General features: G+C 33.2%; 3 protein-coding genes across 6 annotated transcripts; 1 reads left to right on the top strand and 2 right to left on the bottom strand.

Moving 5' to 3' along the window:
- Nucleotides 1–65: 65 nt before the first annotated feature.
- On the bottom strand, nucleotides 66–2,598 carry LOC137823466 (uncharacterized). Its single transcript, XM_068628611.1, has 2 exons — nucleotides 902–2,598; nucleotides 66–518 (listed from the first exon to the last, which is right to left on the bottom strand). Exons 1-2 carry the CDS (start codon nucleotides 2,092–2,094, stop codon nucleotides 269–271), a joined length of 1,443 nt encoding a protein of 480 aa, XP_068484712.1. The 5' UTR covers nucleotides 2,095–2,598; the 3' UTR covers nucleotides 66–268.
- Nucleotides 2,599–5,228: 2,630 nt separating this feature from the next.
- LOC137823953 (nematode resistance protein-like HSPRO2) lies at nucleotides 5,229–7,246 on the bottom strand. The gene has a single exon (XM_068629336.2). The coding sequence runs from the start codon at nucleotides 6,777–6,779 to the stop codon at nucleotides 5,430–5,432; it is 1,350 nt and encodes a 449-aa protein (XP_068485437.1). The 5' UTR covers nucleotides 6,780–7,246; the 3' UTR covers nucleotides 5,229–5,429.
- Nucleotides 7,247–15,432: 8,186 nt separating this feature from the next.
- On the top strand, nucleotides 15,433–21,483 carry SYP31 (syntaxin of plants 31). 4 transcript variants are annotated; one of them, XR_016514542.1, is made up of 6 exons: nucleotides 15,433–16,363; nucleotides 17,760–17,908; nucleotides 19,065–19,103; nucleotides 19,458–19,559; nucleotides 20,482–20,679; nucleotides 20,860–21,483. XR_016514542.1 is itself a non-coding variant. In XM_068633354.2 (5 exons), the coding sequence occupies exons 1-5, from the start codon at nucleotides 15,899–15,901 to the stop codon at nucleotides 21,017–21,019; spliced, it is 1,011 nt and encodes a 336-aa protein (XP_068489455.1). In that variant the 5' UTR covers nucleotides 15,433–15,898; the 3' UTR covers nucleotides 21,020–21,483. The 4 variants fall into 4 exon arrangements, 1 of the variants encoding a protein (XP_068489455.1); XM_068633354.2 differs by lacking the exon at nucleotides 19,458–19,559; XR_016514543.1 differs by lacking the exon at nucleotides 19,458–19,559 and having other exon boundaries at nucleotides 15,810–16,363; nucleotides 16,691–17,908.
- Nucleotides 21,484–22,962: the final 1,479 nt, after the last annotated feature.

Raw genomic sequence — 22,962 nt, 5'->3', positions numbered from 1 at the left:
ACAGTCAATTAGCCCAATAGATAACGTTGTTGAGTTGGAAGAATATTGGAAAATGGGATTCATAATAAGACCGTAAATAATTAACATCATATTACTTTTCACATTTCTTGATACAATTTCACATTTGAGATTGCGTGTTCATTTCAGCTCTCGAAGGTAGAAGGTAAAGTTGGCACTAACAATAATCATGCTACCAAAAAGTACAATCACTCAGCCACGATGAATCATATGAACAATGTCATAGCTGTGATGAATCATATATGAACAGTCATAGCTGTAAGTTGTCCAATTCTTCTATAGGAAAACTATTAGCATCTTGTCCACCGGTGTTCCAAAGGAAACTGGCGTACTTTGATAAATAGTAACTGTTGCCAGGATCTGTTTCCAATGCTTGCAGATATCTCAGTTCTGCTGCCCAAACATCCTTTCTTACCATCAACAAGAAGTCAGCATAGCGAATGAATGCCTCAGCCTCCGGTTTTTCCACCAACACCGAACGCTTGTAGTACTCTTCTGCCCTGAAAATCAATATAAAATGTATTCAAAATGATAATATAAATCAGAAATGGAAATCGAATACACTGTAGAAAAGGGCTAAAGAGAGAAACTTCAAGATACATTTACATTATCTGTCATGCCTTCGCCCCTGAAAAGTTTACCTATACCAGATCACTTGTCAAGCAGTACCCTCATTTTTAGGTCAATATTGCAAAATGTTACTTCAATCCAATCTAAACCAAAATAAATCTTCAAAGACTCAAATGAGCTTCACTAAAACCATAAATTAAACACCCTTCTCTGCACAGAGAATAAACAAGCAACAATATTTGTTCTTCCTCTTATTAAAGAATGCAGCATCATCTAGTGCCAAACAGATTTGATCACAAAGTTGAGAACTCACCTTTCAATGTCATGAAGGACAAGGAATAGAAACTGTGCATAGTTAGACAGCAGAAGGGAACAGTGAGGTGTCTGGAGCAAATGCTTTTTGTAATAAAGGTCAGTTTTAATATATTCCTCATAATGATCCCCTTCAAGCTCCACGGATACTGGGGCCACAAACCGCTGCCTTGTCTCGTGGTCCAAAACATCACTCCTCAATTCCTTTTGCAAAATTGCAGCCTCCTCTTGCAAGGAATTCCACAACATTTCCTCTTCCTCTGACAACTCTTGCTTCACATACTCACCTTGATCAGCATCAGTACCGTCTAGTAAATGTTGTACTTTACTCTCGTCGTTAGTCAAGGGTGTAGCCTTTGTGATCAGGGAAGGAATGATTGCCTTGACAGTGTTGTCATTCGTTGAGAACACCAAGAAGTTAGCTAAGAGGACCATCACATCGACCATGAGAGTTGGGGTCTTCCAGAAAACCTGTTGGAAGAGCCAAACAAACGAAGCATCCATTTCTCTCCCTAGCTTGGCCATGACACTTTCTAAGTCTTCACCACACAGACTCTCCCTTGTTTGCAAGGCCCGACTTTGAAGCTCATGCATGATAAACATCATAGAGGAGAAGGTCTTTTTCATAGAACAGTTAGTTAATTCAGTCAACTCACCAGCCTCTTTGAAACCCTCCTCCAATTGTAGCTTCTTCTTAATCATCCTGATGGACAAAGGAATTTCCACACTGTTCACTTTCCTCTCAAAGCTAAGTCTCAAAATCTCATCCCTCTCTGGCCAGCTAGGTGGCTCAGGCTGGATTCCCAAAAGAGAAGGCTCCAAAACTTCAGGCTCCGTTATCCTAAATTCCTCAGAAGAACCTCTGCCCGAGAAATTTTTGAGTTGTTTGTTTGGGGTAATATCAGAGACAGCACAAGCAATTTCATTACCATTTTCATCACAACAACCAATCTGAACCAGATTCATCATTTCCTCTTGGTGAAAGTCATCAAAAAGTGCAGAGTAAACTGGTTTCCCTCTTTGCACCCTCAAATTCCTTGACCTATAGACCAACCCACATGGCATAACATAGTTCCTCTCAGTGACACGCCTCAGTAGCGAAGAAGAAGCTACACGAGGCGTCTTCCATGAATCACAATACTGAGGGGTCCTGAAGTGCCAACATTTCAGATTGGAAGAGACTCTAGAAGCCATGCTCGATCACCAAGTTCTTCCAGGGATCACAGAAACAATGAATAACAGAAAAAAAGAAAACACCTAAAATACAATCATAATTGAATAAACCCAAATAGAATCAATAAAAAATCACCCCAAAAAGTTCTTTGTTTTCTGTATCAATTTCAGAATCAAATTACTAAAATTATGGTAAAACTGAAACGGGTAAAAATAAAAACGATCGATAAAATAGGGAGTGAAGATGAGGGGTAGGTATGGAATTTAGTGAAGAGTAATTAAGAATGAGAACAGTGAAAGAAGGTGGTTCATTGGAGTTGGAGAATGGGTCTTGTATATGGAAAAGTAACAGAGAAGAGAACAAATGGCAACAGAAGAGGGTACTCAGCTTACTGAAAAAGTTTTTTGTTTGATGAGTCGTAGGAGAGGTTGGATGATAAATGCAAAAGAAAAAAGAGAGGAGTGGATAACACGTGGGGCCTGATCAACGTGGCAATGAGATAAAGTTTCAAGATATTTATTTTGCTTTTTAATATTATTTTTCAATGGATTTTGTTTGATATTTATTGATTGGTGGATCATCCTCTTTTTGATTCAATGGTTCCTTTTGTCACCCAAATTGCGATGCGAGACATACGCAACGGATCACTTTGGACACCACTCAAAAGTATTATGTTACGGTTATTTTTAAAAATTATTTAATAAAATGAAATTATTCAATTATGTATTTTATGAATGAATTATTTTATACTTAATAAAAAGTAAAATTACCTAATTAAAAGATAACACAAAAAATAATCAAATAATATATTTTTTTATATAATAATATAAATGATATTATATAAATTACTTATTTTATTATAATAAAAATATTAAAATATTAATACAAAATTAAGATCAGTTATATTTTCAATATAATATTTGTTTGTTTCAGCACAAGTTTTTGCATAAAACAAAGAAAGCTTAATTTTTTCAAAATATGTATTTTTGTAATAACTATAAGTCTTGATTTTCTAACTTATTTTCAGTTGTTTTTCTGTGCTCAACAACATCGATCTGCAAATCCAAACACAGATAATTATTAAGTTCACTCTCTTTGTTTCTAAAAAAATGCATGTTATTAGTTTAGGATAGGATTTTATTCTTCAATTAACAGAATCATAAATTATTAAATATCATTCCTAGAAATGATTGAAATTTGTTTGATCGATCATAAATGTTTTTAGAAATTTATACAAATTTGAATCAAATAGTAATACAGTATATCTACAAAAAAAAAACGATTATTTATCACATTAAATAATGATAAGAGAAACGTAACATTTTTACTACATTAAATATATTTTAACTCGATAAATTTAGTTACATCTCTTAACAAATTAATTTATATAAGTTATAAACAACTAGTAAATACCATAAGTAAATTTTATTTACAGTAAATGTTAAACATTCTCAACTTAAAAATTCCAAAAAATAAAATTTCTTACCAGCTTAAGCATTTCTAACCAAAAATTAAAACCAAATTTTAAAAAATACTAAAATCCGTTTAAGAAAAGATATATCCTATTAAAGATTTTTTTTTTCATATAAAAAAATATAAGAAAGTCTCTAGTCACAAATTCTAAGAGGAAGATTATTTTACATAACACGGTCTTATTTGCAGTGGAATAAATATAAAATAAACCCTAAACCTTAAAGAATAAATGAATGATAGATTTGGAAAAAAATAATTATTGTTAACATGATAAACTCTTGTTTTTTTTTTTTTCACTCGCTGTTTTTCAGTCCTTTTCTTTTTCGGTCCTTGTTTTATCTGAGAAGGGTCTAAACTTTCGGTATTACATTGAATGATAATTTTTCTAACATATTCTCTTTGCATCATTCTCCTTCTCTCTACTCTTTTCTTAAAGTTTTTTTTTTCATATTCTCCTCTTGGTAAATTTGCCTAAATTGTGTTGTCATTGCGATCTTATTTTTGTTTTTTTTTTTCAAGGTTTTTTACACTTTTTATCTGAATAAAAATTTGGCTACATCTCTTGTTTTTTCGATTCTTATCTTCACCAACTAACACTTATGGAATAGATATATAGTGACGACTTTAAATATTAAGAATAAGGTTGAGTTCATCCACAATACTGCTTCACTTTCCGCAAAAGCATATCCCGTTTGATTTGCTTGAAATCGTTGTAACAACATGGTAGCTTTGTGGCTGGTTCACTCAGTCTTTGTCCTAATCCAACAAAGTATAATATGGATGGACAAAGCTCTAGATATTTGGAACGATTTCATATATGCAAATGGAAGCATTGTTCTTGAACTAAGGTGATCTTTCCTTTACGAAATACTTGACCAAACTAAGAATTATCTGGGATGAGCTAGAAAATTTCAGGTCCAATCCGGTTTGCACTTGTCAAAATAGATGTTCTTGTTATGTTTCTTCTATTACTTTTAAAAAAAAAACAAGAAAATCAAGCCATGCAGTTTCTCCGTGACTTGAATAACCAGTACAATAATATTAAGTCTCATGTGATTTTCCAGGAATCCATCCCACCTATACTTACATGAAGATCATCTGCATGAAAGAAGATCTTCAGTGTACATGACATTCCTAGAATAAAAATGATTTTTTTTTGTAAGTTTCAACAATTCTTTTATGGTCTTAAGCAAGATGGACTTTAGTGGTATGCTAAAAGTGTAAAAAAACTTTATTCTTTATAATATAATGTTAAACTCATAGTTTTGTCCACAAGGAGCACAATAACCTACTCATACGATATATTAGACGTATAGTTTATATTTTAATAAATATCCATTGTGGGACATATCATCCAAGTCAAAGAAAAGAATTTCTTCTAGGATCCTCAAGCTGAACATATAAGATTCCAAGACGTAGCTTGTTACGTAGTCTACAAAATTTGCGAAATTGCCTAGCATTAGACCCGTATCTGTACCCTTAATTAGATTCTTCTGCTTTCACCCAATTTTTAAAATTAATTAGTCATATTTTTATAAAAAAATAGTGATGCTATATATTTTTTTAATTATATTGACCCAGTAAGAGTGGATAAATAGAAAGCATGGAGAGTGTGTGAGATCTCATTCAAACTTTGGAGTGCGATAGAGCTTGAATGGAATCTAAAACAAACACAAACCACTTTCTTGTAATGCATCTTGTTGCTCAACCGTAAGGTAATACCTTACAGCAGAGAAAAGAATATGATTCAAAAAATAGTGGAATAATATTTTACAGAAGCATACGTGTGTACATCAACCTATTTTTTTTTTGTATCTTTTTTCCTTTGTGTGGGTAGGTTTAACTATGAAGTGAATTGAATTGAATTATGTAACCAATTTAACTACCATGGAACTACCAAATTTTGGTTTTGGTTATTGTTGTTATTTTCCCAGTAATAACCAAGAAATGTCTTGGCAGCATCCAAGCTAGGGAAGTATGTGGGTTGAAGGAATATCTGAGTTAATCCATCGGCCTCGGAGCTTCCCATCAGAAGCGTCGCAACCTGCTTGTACGCGAAGAAGAACCTCTTCATCGCCACCTCAACCGCTTGCATACCCTGCAAAACAACAACCTTCTCCGACCCCTTCGTTTTCTCCGCGTACACCTTCATGGCCGCCTCCATCATCCCGGGCCCACCCTTCGGATCAACCTCCACTTCCAATATCTCCGGCACCTTCTGCCTCAGATCCCTACATACCCTCGCCAACTCCACAACCTCCTTCGACCTAAAGCAAAACGCCACCGTTTCGCCTTGCCTTCTCATCCCCAACTCCTTCTTCAGCCGAAGAAAATCCTCCGGATCCATCATCACATGCACGTCCTCAACCTCCGCCAGAAGCTTCCAGATCCGCTCCACCGCGTGGCACTCACTCGCCGCCTTCTCCAACGCCCTCCTCTCCACAGACTCCACCAATCTCTCCACCAACTTCCTCCCCACACGCGTCCAGCACTCCACGATCTGCTGCGCCGCGTGCAGGGTCCTGTTCTCGTAGTTCTCCACGTGATCAAACGGCGTCGGATCCAGAGACGGGATCTCGGTCGGCCTGCAAACGGCGTCGTAACGGAGAACCTTCTTTCCCGCGAGGTTGGCCTCTCCCAGGCCCAGCGTGTAGGTGCATCTCGTCATCTCGCATTCCACGGTGGCCAGGATCCTCCTCGCCACATCCCGGGACCTGTGCCACGTGGCGAGACGCGGGAGAAAGCTCTCCTCGCTGTAGCTTCTTCTTTGAGCGGTGACGAAGTCGTTGACGTCACAGACAGGCGCCTTGCCACGTGTCTCTGGGTTTTGCTCCTCGTCTTCGCAGAGCATGGCAATGATCTGGACCTGCGCGGAGGCGAGAGACTCGAGGCGTCGGGCCCAGTCGCGCTTGTTAACGTAGGGCCTCGGGTCCGATAAAACGGTTGCGAGAAATCGGAAGGTGATTTCGAGGGCGTGTAAGGCGGGCTTTATGATTGGGTAGTTGGGCCAATCGGGGAAGTGGTTAGAGGCCCAAAGATTTCTGAGGTCGGGGAGGCGAAGGTAGTTGTCGTAGGCAGCACAGAGCGGGGAGGAGGCAGCGGTGATGTCGTTTTGGAGAAGAGGGATTTGCAAAGTGGGGATTGGGATGTTGTTTGGGAAGAGGGAGAGTTTGGTGGAGTTGGGAGACATGTTTGAACACACCATCTTTGTTTGCCAATCTAGATCAACCATGTTTGGGAAGATGGATAGGAAGAAGTAATAGTTTTGTGAATTAGAGAAGTTATGGTATTTGAAGAGATAGAATAGAAGTGTGTATTTATATATGGATATGTGGGATGGGATTGGAACTTGGAGAGATGAGAGAGAAAGACGTGTGGACCGGGAATGGATGGAATCAGACAGAGGGCATGCACACACACATGAAGAACATGGAATTGGAATTTGAAAGTGTGAATGAATATGTTTATTTTAAAAATAATAAGTAAATAAGTGATGGAGGAAAAAAAGCTTATCCATAAGCAGGTGTGTCGTAAAAGGACAAGAAAGGAAGTTGAAGAGAAGAGGTAGTGGAGTCGTTGAAGTTGGACCTTCTAATTGTAATACTCATACGCGTTGAAACCGCACTCCTTAGGAACTTACTCCACCATCATTGCTACACCACCCTACTCCAACCACATTTCCATCTTCCTATTCTATCAACTCACACTCACCATTTGCAACTTCAAAACTCACTCTCTAATGCTCTCACCATTTCTTTATTTCCTCTTTTCTAATCTTTTTTATTATTCCATTCATAAAAAAAATATTAATAAACAAAAGAAATAAAATAGTAGGCACAACTATGGATTCTAGATTTAACAATTTTAATTTTGAGAAATAACTCCAAGGAAAAATTATGAGACAGAAAAAAGCCACACCAACACGTACATATAAAGATTCCAGAAAAAATGGATCAGAAAAATTAAAATTATTTCTTCTTAACACCTTTTCTAGACGTCTATACCTCCTAATAATTTTGAACAACATTATATTTTATTATTCAATTCATATTGTACATGTAAGACACTAAATTTTATGCAATAATATATTCAATTCTTATCTCTTTCCATAAAAAAGCTGAGGCAGATTTTATTTATATTTTTCTAATAAAATTTTAATTACCTATTGTTCAACTCTATTAACCAATTATAATATATTATAGTAAAAAATTTATACTATTTTTTAAGTTATTTGAATATTGTTGGTCAAATTTATTATATAAATTTTCAATTATAAAGTTTATTTTGACTTAGTTTATTTGATAAAAAAAACTATAATAATCCTAAACTAACAACTTTATCTGTTCTTCTGTACATTCAACCAATAATTTGTAGTATTTATTTCAAGAATTTGAAGGAGACATTTAAAATACTAACTTCAAACTATGGTTTTTCTACATTCTTATCAAATGAAGTAGACATTTGATAAATTGTATGAATAAAATTATATGAATGTAATTTAAATTGAAATTGATTTAAATTTTTTCTATTTCTTAACACTTTAGTCATATTTGATCATACTTTCTACTTTAAGAAAATACTAATAAACTATATGAAAAATAAATTATTTAGGTAGTAAGTAAAAGGTAATATAATGTGATAAAAGTAAAGTATGTTATAGTTATCCTATTAAATTTTCTTTCAATTTAATCTTTATTTCTCAGTTTTTTCATTTTAGAATTTTTTTATTATAATTTAATTTTTTAATCGGTACATGGAATCTTTTTTACATGATTTGTAATTAATTATTTCAATATATTGAATTTTAATTTTTAATATTATTTTGACTTTTATAAAATAACAACCTCCTAATTAATCACCTTTTAATTTTAATTCATACTTTTCTTTAAAAATAGACTAAGGGTATTTTAGTAAATAATAATATTTTCTAATTAATTTTAATTTTTTGTCATATCAATAAAGTTATCTACAATAAAAAAATTCTCTTCTCATTTTCTTCTTCTTTACTTTCCATTCTCTTTCCGTTAATTCAATAATTTTGCTTTTTTCTTCTTTTCTTCTCCTTTTTTACTTTCTCCTCATCAAAACAAAACATAAAAAATTCACATTCGAAGTTGCATATTGGTACATCCAATATCAATTTGTTTAATATACTATTATTTTTAAAGTATTAATAAATTAGTCTTTTTTGGATTAGTTCAAATAAAAATTACAAAAATGCATGTCCTAAATGTAATTTCATTGGTGTCTCATAAGATTGTAGAAACTTTCTTATTTAAGACTTGTATTTAATTGACTTGCAGTGACCTATATCATCATGTAAAGATGGTCATGAATAAATAAATAATACGCTATCATCTTATAATTTCTCTCTTAAATTCAACTCAAAGTGCATAGGCACCTCTTGTGATTACAATGAATGGCTACATTGAAAAATAAATAAAGTAGTTATTCCAAAACTAGTCAAAGTACAAATATTGAATTACAACAGTATAGTACTTAAACTAGTATATAAATAAAAACAAAAAGCTTCGTAACTCACTGTGTTCGTTAACAGTGCTTCATTCTTGACCTACATGTACCCTTAGGTGGATGACAAAATTCTCAGGTACAAAATTTCTGAATTCAAAATTATGTAATGAAGGGAATGACGTGATAAATGGGATAAAAGTAAGAAGAAAATTGGTTGAGCCAGTACACATTAAGGATACATTTAGAAGAATATATATATATATATATATATATATATATATAATTTTCTTAAGAAATTAAAATTAACTTATCTATAAGTTAGAAATAGGTATTAGAAATTAATATAAAAATTCCATACATGAACCTTTTTTTTTAAAATAGAAATTTATTTTTATATATTTCTAATAACTGATACTTTATGATTTTAATAAAGTGACATTTTCTTTTTTTTTATTTAAACAATAATTTATTCATTTAAATTAATAAAACAATTATGAAAATTTAAGTTTTAAAATATCAAACTTGAATAATAACAATAATACTTTAATAAATTTGAATCATATATAGCAATTCACTTATTTTATATTAAAATAATGTTCTCTTAAAAATATACTTTTTTGTTAGTTTTATTGCACAATTTGTCATTAAGTGACATATAATTGTTGTGATATTTTTAATATAATTAAACTACTCAATTTTTGGTATAAGAAAAAATATATTTTTATTTTAAAATTTTCACTAAAATTATAGTCAACAAGATATTTTTAAATAACATAAAATTAAATGTTATTTTATTATAATATGAGGGGCGAATGTTATATATAAAAAATATATATGTATTTAAAAATTTAAAAGATGGAAATGTCATTTTATTTAAAAATTAAAATATGTGAATATTTATTTTAATTTTTAAAAAGGTGTGAGTGGTTTTATTTAAGGTAGGATAAAAAATAGGTAAATGAGATCTTTTAAAAAATATTATATAATAAAATAGTTGAAACAATTGTAATATATAGGGTAGAGTAGAGTAGAGGGAATCTAGTTTCACAAGATTCCTCTTTCCTTCTACCCAAGGACTCCTCATAATTCAACAAATAACCTAATAGTTAGAAGTCCCTTTGGAGTTGGGACAAATAAATAAACATTGACATCATTAGTCGGCTAAACAAGATTAGATGTCTAGATTTTAAACACTAGCTACCCCTTCATTCATCACCACTTTCTTTTCAATCTTCTTAGTCCCACACCAGTTAGTATTCAATATTATTAATTATGTTGTTTCCTATCTCTACTAATTTAATGTTTTCGTCTCAACATCATCCTTTCAAGTGTGTTAGAGCTATGGTTTTTAATTATTATTGTTCTTCTTTTTGGTTTTGGAGAGTAAGACAAGCATGGGTAATGGGTGTCCCATTCAACATTATTGTGTGATATTAGACTCTTATAATTATTTCAAAATTATACAATAATAATTATATATATATATATATATATATTACATATAGTTTCAGACAGAAGGGATAGTTTACCTTATGTTAGAACATCTGAATATTGTTAATAGTGAGTGCACATCAATTAATGTGTAAAGATGATATTCTTGTTGGTACTTCTTTCGTATATATTGATAAACTTGGACATATTCTTTCTGATTCTGTATTTATTGAGTCATTAGGACTAGTTAAAATTAGTTAATTTGGGATTCTTAACGTATGTCAAGTAACACCATCTGATATTATAGATCGAGTAACGATCTACTTATTACATGATTGGGTCCATACTCATCACCTTACATGTCACAACCTCAGACGCAGGCTACTGAGGTTGTTATCAAGTCATAATCGAGTCCAAACAACGATCCACTAATTACATGATCGGATCCAGACCCATCAACCCACATATATATTATTTGTTATTATTTTAAATAAAAAATATATAATAAATATATTATATTTTTAAATAAAATTTTATATGTTGTAACACGGTCTATCAATTTATAGTAATTTATCTATAATTTTTTATATATATTTTATCAATTTGTCTTTTAGTTGTATTATCTCTAATTATTGTTTTTATATCTAATTTTTTTTATTAACTACATGATATTATGTTTTATAACGAGAATTGTAATTTAAAAGAATTATAATAAAATACTAGTTATATTCAAAGCAGAAGCAAAGTGATGAAATGAACCCCCTTTGCCAAAGAATTGTCATTGGTATTTTGATCCATTTATCTTTCTAAATAGTTGAGGATAATGGGAAGTTGAACATACACCCAAAGATGGGGTGGGTATTTGTTTGACTTCTATAGTCAACGGTGGCTATGTGTGTGTCCACATAATTTAAAGAGAACCTAAACAACCAGCTATAGCTATTGTGGAATAAGTTCATGCATATTTTGAAACTTACCATAAGGTTACGTGTCATTAATTAACACTTACAAAACATATTTCACTTTCTATATAGTTATACTTATAAGAAATGTTGAATATTTTAATAATAGCATATTAAATAATAATATTTTTATTAAAATCAAATTGTTTATTAACAAATTAACATGTCACCGCCAATAGAAGTTTTTAAAATTTTGTACCAGCTTGCATATTTAAATAAAAAAGACTTTAAAAGTCAAAAGCTATTTTTTTTTTTAAATAAGCCTAGTTGACTAAACCTTAAAAGGGTCATGATGAAGGAGACATTCAATGGATGATGGTGTATACTATTTTTCCTAATGATCCTTTTTGACAAGGTTACCCAATATTTTAGTTATGGAATTGGAAGAAAGAAAAAGTGGGTTTTGATTGTAATAGAGAAAGGGGAAGGAAATTAGGGAAGAGGAGTGTGAGATAAGATGAAAAGCATATTAGGGATGATGAATTTGTAGATGAAAAAAAGAGAGGAAAAAAGATAGAGTAGAATATGAGGGTTGTGAAGAGGATGCTTTTAGATAAATTTGGGTTTGAAAAGAATAAGGAAAGGGAAATGCAACAGGACATGAAAAAAGAAAAGAAGATAGTGGCATGCACTTGTTCCATCCCATTCTACTTTTTATGGTTATTGGATTCTATGCTGCCCAAAAAACTCTACCCACTATACATTTTTTCATTCTCATCAACATTTGGATTTGTTAATTAGCTTAAAGAAAAAATAAATATAAAATAAGATTGTTTGAATGAAGAAAATTTAAATAAAAAGTCTGTGATAAATTTTATTGATATGATAAAATAAATTGTATGTTAATATATTTGGATAGTATTTTATAAAGTATATTTTAAAATATATAATATTAGTACAAACAAAACAAATTAAACCTTACAAAAAATCTCATAGCCAATAAAAAGCAAACTCAATTTCATAGGATATGAATACTTTTTTACCAAATTAGACCAATTTTTATATTATATAATAACATTCTTTCTTGATATTTTGATCAGCACTTAAATCAACTACTAGTTAAATAAATGATTTTATTTAAGCATGGCCTGTATAAAAAGAAATAAGAGTAGTTCTTTGGTCTAATCTTTCATGCAAACGTCATCAGCATAACATCTCTTATTTTGATTCACCAACAATCCTTTTCATAAGCAACCCAAGAGCAGTTTATTTTCAATTTTCCTTTTTTTTTTCTTTAGCACAAGCTTTTACTTGACGAAGATAAGATATTAATATTTTTAAAATATTTTGTCATTTAATTAAAAGTAGTATCATTGAAGCAATAGTTAGAAGAGTATACAAAATTGTATGATGTAAATTTAACCTTTTTAAAAGTATTCAAAGTTGTCATTTGTCAGCAGCCATTCGCAAGTTCAATAGGAAAATATTAAGGGATTTGAGTATATTAATGTTGATAATTGAAAAAGATATATATTAAATGAGAATAATCTTTTGGAGAAAATTCAAGTGGGTGAATGGACTGTGTCCAAAGCCCATAGAAGGGGACTTCTAGAGATAGTTGTTGATGACTTAAATGTCACCGTCTTTTTGGAGTTCAACTTATTTTTCTCCCAAAACTGCATAAAAGTCTTTCTTATATATTCATAACTATTGTCATATATTTAAGGAGATAAAATGATAGCCAAAGTTAAAAAAAAAAACACGCCAACGAAATTAGATAACAGTTATAAGTTATATACAGCTTATACTTAGTCATTTGTGTGCCGATAAAAAAAAACTTTAGTCATTTAATTCATATAATTGAAATTTAATATTTTAATTTTTAGTTGACGTGGGATCTCCAATACAACTGAGAGTGACAACTCGTGCGTGGATAACAGGTGACACAATAGACCCAACAAATATTACTTATGATAGACTTTAAATGACTTTGATACTATATTAGAAAATAAACTTTAAGTCTAACACAACCCCATAAAACTGACTCATGAAGTGATGTTTGCACCTACTTATATATAATGAATGTCCTAATCTCTAATCGACGTGAGATTTCCAACATTTTGTGATAGTTTTGAACGGATTCTTGAAGCAGAATTTGGTACCTTTTATACTAACATTTTAATGTTTCATCTTACAAATATGTTACTTATTAAGGAAGTGGAAATAGCCATTCAAAAAGTACTCACTCTCAACACGACCCTTGACCTATCAGCCATGGATGCTTGTAAAGTGATGGTCGACGGAGTTAGTCAAAGAATAGAAAAACTTAGGCTTTATTAGAAAATTCTTTCAACTTTCTAAGTTTGATTTTGTAATGACCAAGTGCAATAGTATTTTGCATTATTCGACATTTTGTCTATTTACCGATTTATATATGGCGTTGCTACTTTTTTTTACTGATTACTTTTATTATGTTTTATATATCGCCCTTACTCATTATTTTAACAGTTCATGATAACCACGAAAACAGATTTAGAACAAACTGATTTATGACAACCTTATGAAATAAAACAATTTAATTTTATGAAAAGGCGTTTAGACAACCATGTGAAAGAAATCATTAGATCATCAATATTGTTTTAAATCAAACGCTCAAACTTAAGATGTTGCCGTTGCAAAAAAAATTTGGAGGCTCAGGAAGATGTTGTCGTTGTAGAAAATTTCAGAGACTAGAGACTGGGAAAAAGATGTTGCAGAAATGCAACAACATTAAAATCCACGGAATCCTTTCTTTTTATGAGATTGAGTTTTTTCTTGGATCTTCTCCTTAAGATTGGATTTTTCTACGTCTTTCTCCTTTTCAGGTGGTCTTTCACCTTTTCCAGCACGTCTCCGACGTCATCTTTGAACCGCTGGAACAACACTTTCCCTCTCATCTTTTTGTGGATTTTTGAGCTTCTTTCCTTGCATAAAAATAAGAGGCACGAGAATGCTCCAACATCATCACTCACAGTGCATTCTTTCTCCCTTTTCTCTTCTTCATTCTTTCTCTTTCTTTTATTATAAATATTTTTGGGATCATGTGTTCTTACTCTTTTAAGAGTAGCTTGCTAGTTACGATCCTCAGAATTTTTCGAGATGTTCTTGTTGTTTTCTGAGGGACTTGTGCAATACATCACGCATAAGTCCTTATGGACAGTGATCACTCACGCCTCAAGAAATCAATTTTGTTCGTGTTTTAAAATCTTATTTACTACATTTTTTTTTCGTAAATTGTGTCTAATCGCTTTAAAGTCTTGTTCTTTCATTATGTTATAAGATAAATAAGTTTACATTTGATGTTTGTTTGAATTGAGAGAAATGATTTTTTGTCACATAACATTAAATTGCTCATTTCTATCGAAAATAAACCATATCGTAATCTAAGTCTAATTTATGACATGGCTTAAACTCATAGATGTTAAGGTTTAAAAATGCAAAATTCATTTGAGAAAATATTGAAAAAACAGCTTAATATTTTTATGATGTTTTACTTATTCAACTTTTCAATGTTCCAACCGTGTCAAGGTCGAGACTAATTATTAGCCTTTTGATAGTCTGATCATGTCGAAGTCAAAGCTGATCAATCAGCCTTTTAATAATTCGACTTTGTAGAGATTGATTGAGATTGATTGATCAACTTCTTAATTATCTGGTTGTGCTAAGTTCGATCCATCGTGTCAGATCAACCTTTTAATAATTGAAGAAAATTTCACTAACATAATTTTATTGAATTATACAACCTCAATAAAATTCTTTGAAAAAAAAATATAAAAGACTAAGGAAAAAATGGTGGTACTTTGTATTTCTACATGTACATCAACTAAAATAAAAATGTAAATTTGTAGCATTCTTGAGGGATCAAACCTCCGTCTAATGTTTCCACTTTGTATGCTCCATTACCTAATACTTCTCGTATCCTATGTAGTCCAACCTATTTTGTCGAAAGTTTGTTCTAGATGTATGCCTTTGATAAAAAAAAGTTACTCCTTATATACTATATTGTGTATTTAGGAGAAGTTTTCTACAATATTTAACGTCAATTTGTTATGGTTAATAACGAGTGACTTTAAGCCACCGAGTTCAGAAAACTAATTTTTCTAACACCATTACAAAGTGTGGTTTACCACATGCTTGATCAATCATGGCCGATTCCAAGTTCCAAGGATAATGATAATGAGAAAAAATGATATAGAGTATAGTAGAAATAGACGAGCAACAAAAATCAAAGAAGAAGTAGTTAGTTGCGTAGGATGTAGCTGAGGAGGAGGAAGAAGAAGAAGAAAGGTGATCGGCGACGTTGAGGAGGCTGTGTTGTGCTGCGCGTCGCTAAGAAAAGAAAAGGGTCTGAAATGAGTGACAGGACTGGGTCTGGGTGTGAAATATTAGCCCAGTGGGCTAGGCCCAATAAAGTGTTGCATGGTAGTGGGTCTCAGTTAGTTGAGGTGTCTACTGAAATGACATCCTTCATGATATCTTGGAATTGGAACGAACGGACGTGTCTCCGATGGCTTCCTCTTACCGTGACCGCACGTCGGAGTTCCGGTTACTGTCGGAGACTCTCAAGAAGATCGGAGGAGGGACCTCACCTTCGCGTCAACCCGAGACTGCTCCTTCCACCTCTCAGGATTCCTATTCAAGATCCGAATTCAACCGAAAGGCCTCACGAATCGGGTTGGGGATCCACGAAACCTCGCAGAAGGTGGCGAGGCTCGCGCAGCTGGCGAGGAAATCGTCCATGTTCAACGATCCGGCTGTGGAGATTCAGGAGCTGACTGCGCTGATTAAGAACGAGATCACGGCACTGAATTCGGCTCTCTCCGATTTGCAAACCATTCAGAACATGGACATGGCTGACGGAAGTTACTCGCAGGATAGGATTGTGCATTCAACCGCGGTTTGTGATGACTTGAAGAGCAAACTCATGGGAGCCACGAAGCATCTTCAAGATGTCTTAACTGCTAGGACAGAGGTTGGTCAATCAATGACACTTTTTGTTGTTTATTTATTTTGAGTAAATGCATGATTCAACGTTTTCTTCATTGAAAAATTGGTAATAAACAATTTCTTGTGTTTAGAAGAATATGATAGGATGTGATATGATGCCACTGCCAGTGTCGTAAATGAATACTGTAAGTGTAGAGAGAGATTAATATACATATTGCTGCAAAAAGATAGTTAATCCTTTTGGGATTGGAAAATGTTAGGTTGAACAAGGTTGTGGAAGGTGTTGATTGTGTATGCTATGTTTCATTTTATCCATGGTTAGTATGAACACCGTTTTATGTTTTTGCCGCAGCCGCGGCGGTTGCTACCTACCTGGGTAGTCCAGCACTGGTAAGTGCCCAACAAAGTATAGGCAGAAAGTCTCGTACCCAAACTGTGGTCTACATTTCAGCTATTTAAAAGCATTTGGGACATAGGTTAGACAAGGCTGGGTCAGTTGATGTTATCAACCAACTGTGCTGGTAATCTCCTTATTGTTTTTACAGTCACGCCAGGGTGCTCATACTAACAGTATGATGACATTTATTGAAATAGCGGCAAGAAATGTGGTTCTCTTGTCAGGGTGTAAGTCGCCTAACCTTGGTAGCATTAACTTTTCACAGGGGCATTTCCTGCCTTGTATAAATGTAGACCAATTTGGCACCCCAGGACGGGTGGCACTTGACAGTGACTAACATCCAGCAAGGCTTCTGTGGCTACTGACATCCAGGCATCACATTTCAAGTTCTTAAGTTGGGCTGCTCCTTGGTTGAGCCAAGGTTAGGTTCATCTTGTATTGGCAGTGGTGCATGGACTCGTTGGGCTCTCAATGGATCAATGGATCAATGGATTCCTGAAGGTCATAGGATTTGGTTTATGTGCATTATGGTATACTACTAATGTTCAACTTTTATCTAGGAAATATTTAAGATATAGTAGAGGAGAGACAAGGTTATGGAACGTTCGTGGAGATGCAAATAGGCCACTTGATGATGCTGGACTTTAATTAGCAAATTTGTGTCTTGATAAAACAGAGTTGGAAGCTATGTTGTTTCTCAATGATGGAAATGAAGCATAATGACACTGGTAGTGTTAGGTAGTGAATATTAGGCAATTATATAGAACCAAAACTATCTGGACATGGCTAATGGTTCTTTTGTGAAAATGTAGGCAATTCTACAAATGACTAAATTCATCAATTTAAAAGTACATGAACCAAAATTCTATATATCCATACTGTGTTATATACCCTACTTCCCGTACTCTGTCTTACTCTGCTGCCTGTAATGTGTGATGTATCCGGGCTTCTAAAATTATCATATGACTTACTATATTTTTTTCTCCCTTGTAATTAATATTGTGCATGTGCATGTATGCTCCAGAATATCAAGGCTCACGAGAGCAGGAAGCAGATTTTTTCCAAGAATGCATCAAGGGAGAACCCTTTCCAGCATCAACCAAAGCCGGCTACTGAGCCGCCACCTTGGTCAAATTCATTGAATGCATATGAGAATCTGCAACAAGAATCGGCGTGAGTAATTTTTCTTTCCCTAACAAGTTAAATTTTAACATTTTTCATTATGCTACGACATGAATAATCCTTCCCAACTTCCATAATGTAAAATAAAATTAGGGAATTTGTCTCAATGTTCAAATTGAAAAACCTGGCTCCTGTGGGATGGGAGCTAACTGTTACTATGCTTCTCTAAATAGTTGGGAGTTAGCTGTTGCTGTATCCAAATTTCAAAATTTAGAAGTTTCTTGCTCTTGAATACTCTTGTCATATTTTGGATGCTGGTAGATTCTTAGATGTGTTATGGATTTCTCAGTCTGACCATTTATTGTTTAATATTATACATTTTGACATGGTTTACAATTCCATATTTCCACTGAAATATCAATTTTTATAGCAATATTTATTTACCAACTATCAACATTTAATTTCTTTCCTAATGCACCCAATGACATACTAAATCATGAAATTTTGTAGCAGAAAGAAATAGTCTAACAACTTTGATATTTTTCTTCACTGGATAACTAATAGGAACAGTGATAGTCAAGAGAAGCAGAACAATATATTCCATATGTTAATAGATGATCCCTGTTCCCCTTGCTGAGAAAATTGAATGTCAGACTCAACACTTAAGCCTAATAATGTAAGGCCAGGGCCAGGGTACTCTATTCAATATTGCACTATGAACATGCTAATCACATAAACCCAAAGTTCTGAACTGTGCTTTAAACGATTGGAGATAATTATCCTTACTAGCCATTTTCCGAACTTCCTTTCAGTATGTTGCCTCAGTAAATACCAGCCAAACCTGATGGAACATTCTTAAAATATCTTAACTTCATAATTGTTTCCATTTCTCTCTTTACTACCACTAACATGCTTTAGGGCATCATTGGAATGTAATTGTTACAAGTTTTGACATTGTACATGTGTGTGTGGCCTAAATGAACTGTGATAACACAATTTTCTGTTTAATGATGATGCTTATAAATTATAATGTTGTTTGACTGTGTAATTTATTTATTTGTCTTTCTTTAAGAAGTCACTTCTGAATCCCGTCCCAATTTGTAAATAATTAATGCTGGGTTTGTGTATATTTATTTTATGAAAAAAATGATATACCACTAAAAGTTTAATTGCTGAAAAATAATATATATCAATATATCTCATGCAGATTACCATCAAATGGAGCTCCTGTTAGCAATCAACTAAGGTTTGTCGAAATTTCCTTTTAAAGCTATAAGATAAAATTGCCTCTTTCACATTTCTATATATCATAATTTTATGTAAACTAAAAAATAAAAAATTGTCCTTTAAGTATAACTTCATGTAAAAACAAGTGGCTGTCATTTGGTCCTCACGGACTAAAAATCTCCGATTGTGTTTATTGTTTAATTCTTTTGAGTATGTAGTTATGTGTTGATGGGCATTGGGTACAAGGCATTCACTAATCTTTCCCTCTTTCCAGTACAAGCATGCCCAAATACACTAGGGAATAGCTTGCAACATTGGTACACCATTTCACTGCTAACCTGATAATGCTTGTGGTTTGGGGATAACCATTTAGGTTCCCACGACAGGGGAGGCTATGTCAAACAGGCAGGGCATGGATTTCTTTTCTGGTCCAAACTTAATTGAACACCCTTCTCTCTCTTGGTGGGCTTGACAAGTCTTTTCTGTGTTGTATAAATAAACGAATTAAACTTCTAGCCCAACAAGAATAATCATTTGTTTAGTAAAAGTTATTTTTATTAGTTTTTTTTTTTAAATTTTATATGGTTCATTTATTCGCAGTATTCAATTGTAAACTTATTAATGCTTATTTTCTGTACACTGTCTCTTGAATCCACAACTCATCTGATTGGTGATTGTCATAAGTTTACCGTTGAAGTCACTCAAAACAATAAATATTTAAATGTCTATTTTTTAGTTCTTAATGCAAGGTTTTTGTATCTTAATTGGATTGAGTTTAATTTAACGAACATCTTGCCACCTACTATGAGTAATTTACTTGGCAGTATTCCCCTGTAGTTTTTCTAAAACAAGTAGCATAACATCTGTTTAAAGCTTTGAATATCTTTGATGTTTAGATGTCTGTCATTGATAATTTGCTTACATAAATTGACGGGCATTTACCGAAACGCCCACAAAAGACAATTATTTGATGTGGCCATTCAATTTAGAACTTGTTACAATCTCAAATCTTCTCCTAACATGATAGGACTCCTAGACATCAATAAGGTGCGTATGGGCCTAATATTCTTGAGAAAACTGAAAGGCCTAGAATATGGCAAGTCTACACTAGGAGAAAGAGAGTGGGGCCCAGTTATGGAGGGAATGAGAATTAGTTAGAGAAGGGGTAAATTTTTACCCTTTGATTCTTGAGACATATCTATTACATTTTTGGTTTCTACATAAAATTGTTAAAAGACACTAAAAGGAAGGGAGGGAGTAATTCTTCGGTAACTTTTTACCCTTTGATTCTTGAGGTGTTGCTTTTGGGGTATGAATAGCTTAAATATTTTAGTCATGCCTAGGATGTAGGCATTTTCTGACTTAAGATACAAAATTTTGTTAAATTGCTGATACAGACGAAGGTTGGCTGTGGACAACACTCCATCTCAGCAAATGGAAATGTCTATGGTGCAGCAGGTTGTTCCTCGGCAAGAAAACTATACTCAAAGTAGATCAACTGCTCTGCACAATGTGGAATCTACCATCACAGAACTTAGTGGGATTTTCTCGCATTTGGCAACAATGGTTGCTCATCAAGGGGAGCTTGCTATCAGGTTTCCTCCTTTAACTTAAATATTAGGCACCTAGGTTACTACAGTGTACTGATTTTTTCCCTCCACTTATGGTTTTGACACGTGTTAAAAGATTAAATTACAATATTATTGTATGCGAAGCTGTAGATGTTCATGTTCTTTTAGCAATTACCATTAAATCTGTCTAACTTGCACGGGCAGGATTGATGACAACATGGATGAGTCATTGGCAAATGTTGAAGGAGCTCACAGTTCCTTATTGAGGCATCTCAACCGAATATCATCAAATAGGTGGCTTCTAATAAAGATATTTGCCGTTCTGATACTTTTCCTCCTGATCTTCATATTCTTTGTGGCGTAATATATTTGCACGTGCTAACATGGAAGTTTTACTTCACGGCTTGGATTTGTCTTCGTTCTTCTGTGGAGGCAAAATTACAAGAGCAGCAAAGTGTGCGGATGTATTCTATTTGCATGTAAATAGAGCTCCGTTATCTGTAAACTTTTTACATTCCCATATTCTTTGATGTTATTATAGGTGTTATTAAAATTTTCGTTCTTCGTTCACACCCCAAATCAAGCAGATTGAGTAAGAAATATACGAGTGTTTGGCAACTGATTAAGATTCACAATATTTTATGGAAAGTGAGAGATTTTCTGAGATGCAATTAAGAGGGAGAAAGAAAATATCCCGTTTCTAGATACTGTAGTGGACGAGTTACCAAATTGATGGTAGCATACCAGAAGTCTTTGTTCAGTTACCTGATCATGTAAGCCTTTTGATACTGTAATATCATAATTGATTTGTTCAAGTTTTATGTGCCAGATAGAATTATTTTTTATTAAATTTTTTTTATTCATTGGCATATCAAAGATCTTCAATATGTTTCAGGGTAACTTCGATATTATTTGTGAAGTTTGCAATATAGTTTTTGTGGTTGCATGTGCTAAATTTTTCGGCTTGCCTGTTTTGAATCCTTTTCGGGTACTTGTGGGTTAAAGACAGATTCTTTCTTAACTGATTTAATATTTCAAAGTGGTGTTCGTGTAATGTTTACTCTCTCGCTTTTTGTTATAGCAGTCTTTACTCTTCATAGATAATGCACTAATTTATTCACATGAGGATGTTTTGCTTTACATAGATAAGGATGCAGCCAAACTTAAAAAGAAGGTTATGTAAATGTTGGGTGGGAATCCACTAACTCATTCTGCAGCTATTGCTAAGAATCTCCTTTTTCATGCCAGATTTTAAGTGGGTTTAACTAGTTTCTGTTGATTGCCGCCACCTGTCTAGTTTGGTCAAAGATATTACGTTATAAAAAGGAAAAGAAAATAAGGATTTGAAGTGTAGTCAGATTGAGGTCCTGAGTTCCAACTGTTGATATTCAAAGAAAATTTAGTGGGTCACTGATTCGCACTCAAGCATCCTTGAGTAACAGTAAGCATGCAAAAGGCAAAAAAATTGAAGTCAATCTTACTAGCCCAAGTTGACATGATTTGGCAGACCATGAGAATCCTTCTCTTTCTAGCATCTGAATTCATGTCCTTATAAATTCCACTTTGATCAAAATAGTAGAGGTAAAAAGATAGGGAAATAGTCCCAAGCTTAGCCTAAGCATTTTGATGACATGCAGAGATAGTAAATGGGAGTGTACATGACAGGGGACTTAAAGGTGATAGCACGTGTACATGACCGCTCTTAAGTTTTCGTTTTGCTTTGATACGTTCCATCATAATCTGTTACGATATCAGGCGCATTTCACTTTAAAAGGCCACGCACAGGTTCAAGGTATGCAAGCTTCAAGACTTTCATTTTCTTATATAAAGCACTTCCAATAAACATCAACTCACATGGCTTTTTCCCTCAAATTTACAAAGTTGACTAAAATTCTGCATATATGATTGATATATTAAATTAGAAAAAATTAATGGTAACTATCATTAGGGGTAACGTGTTGCCTGTGTATTATTATTTCGTGTTGAATGAATCTATATACAACAACTAGTGGTTATGGAATAATACTGGAATGTAGGGTCACCGTTGAACTGTTATTAAATCGTTGATATATTATTTATTCAATCAAATCTTCTAATATTATTATGGACTTGTTAGTAAAAAAATGATAAAGGTGCATATAATAGAAGTATTGATCCAAAAGTACAAGTAAAATGTTTGCCTTGGAGCAAGGACTGATGTTGATTATACCCATCAAGAAAACTTCATATTCTTCATCGCTTTCTCTGTTTCTTTTCTCGTCCCTTATGCTTCTAACTTTTGGTACACCTCTGCTTCTAACTTTATGC

The sequence above is a fragment of the Phaseolus vulgaris genome, chromosome 8 (assembly GCF_051622355.1).
Source record: "Phaseolus vulgaris cultivar YP4 chromosome 8, ASM5162235v1, whole genome shotgun sequence".
In the NCBI taxonomy this organism is placed as follows: domain Eukaryota; kingdom Viridiplantae; phylum Streptophyta; class Magnoliopsida; order Fabales; family Fabaceae; genus Phaseolus; species Phaseolus vulgaris.
Note: the sequence above shows the minus strand (reverse complement) of the source record. Positions and strands in the feature narration are given on the sequence as shown.

Excerpts from the sequence above, each read along its gene's own strand:
- LOC137823466 (XM_068628611.1), bottom strand. The coding sequence starts at position 2,094 with ATGGCTTCTAGAGTCTCTTCCAATCTGAAATGTTGGCACTTCAGGACC. Across the intron at positions 519-901 it reads GTCCTTCATGACATTGAAAG|GGCAGAAGAGTACTACAAGC; the intron begins GTGAGTTCTCAA and ends ATTGATTTTCAG.
- LOC137823953 (XM_068629336.2), bottom strand. The coding sequence starts at position 6,779 with ATGGTTGATCTAGATTGGCAAACAAAGATGGTGTGTTCAAACATGTCT.
- SYP31 (XM_068633354.2), top strand. The coding sequence starts at position 15,899 with ATGGCTTCCTCTTACCGTGACCGCACGTCGGAGTTCCGGTTACTGTCG. Across the intron at positions 16,364-17,759 it reads TCTTAACTGCTAGGACAGAG|AATATCAAGGCTCACGAGAG; the intron begins GTTGGTCAATCA and ends TGTATGCTCCAG. Across the intron at positions 19,104-20,481 it reads CCTGTTAGCAATCAACTAAG|ACGAAGGTTGGCTGTGGACA; the intron begins GTTTGTCGAAAT and ends TTGCTGATACAG.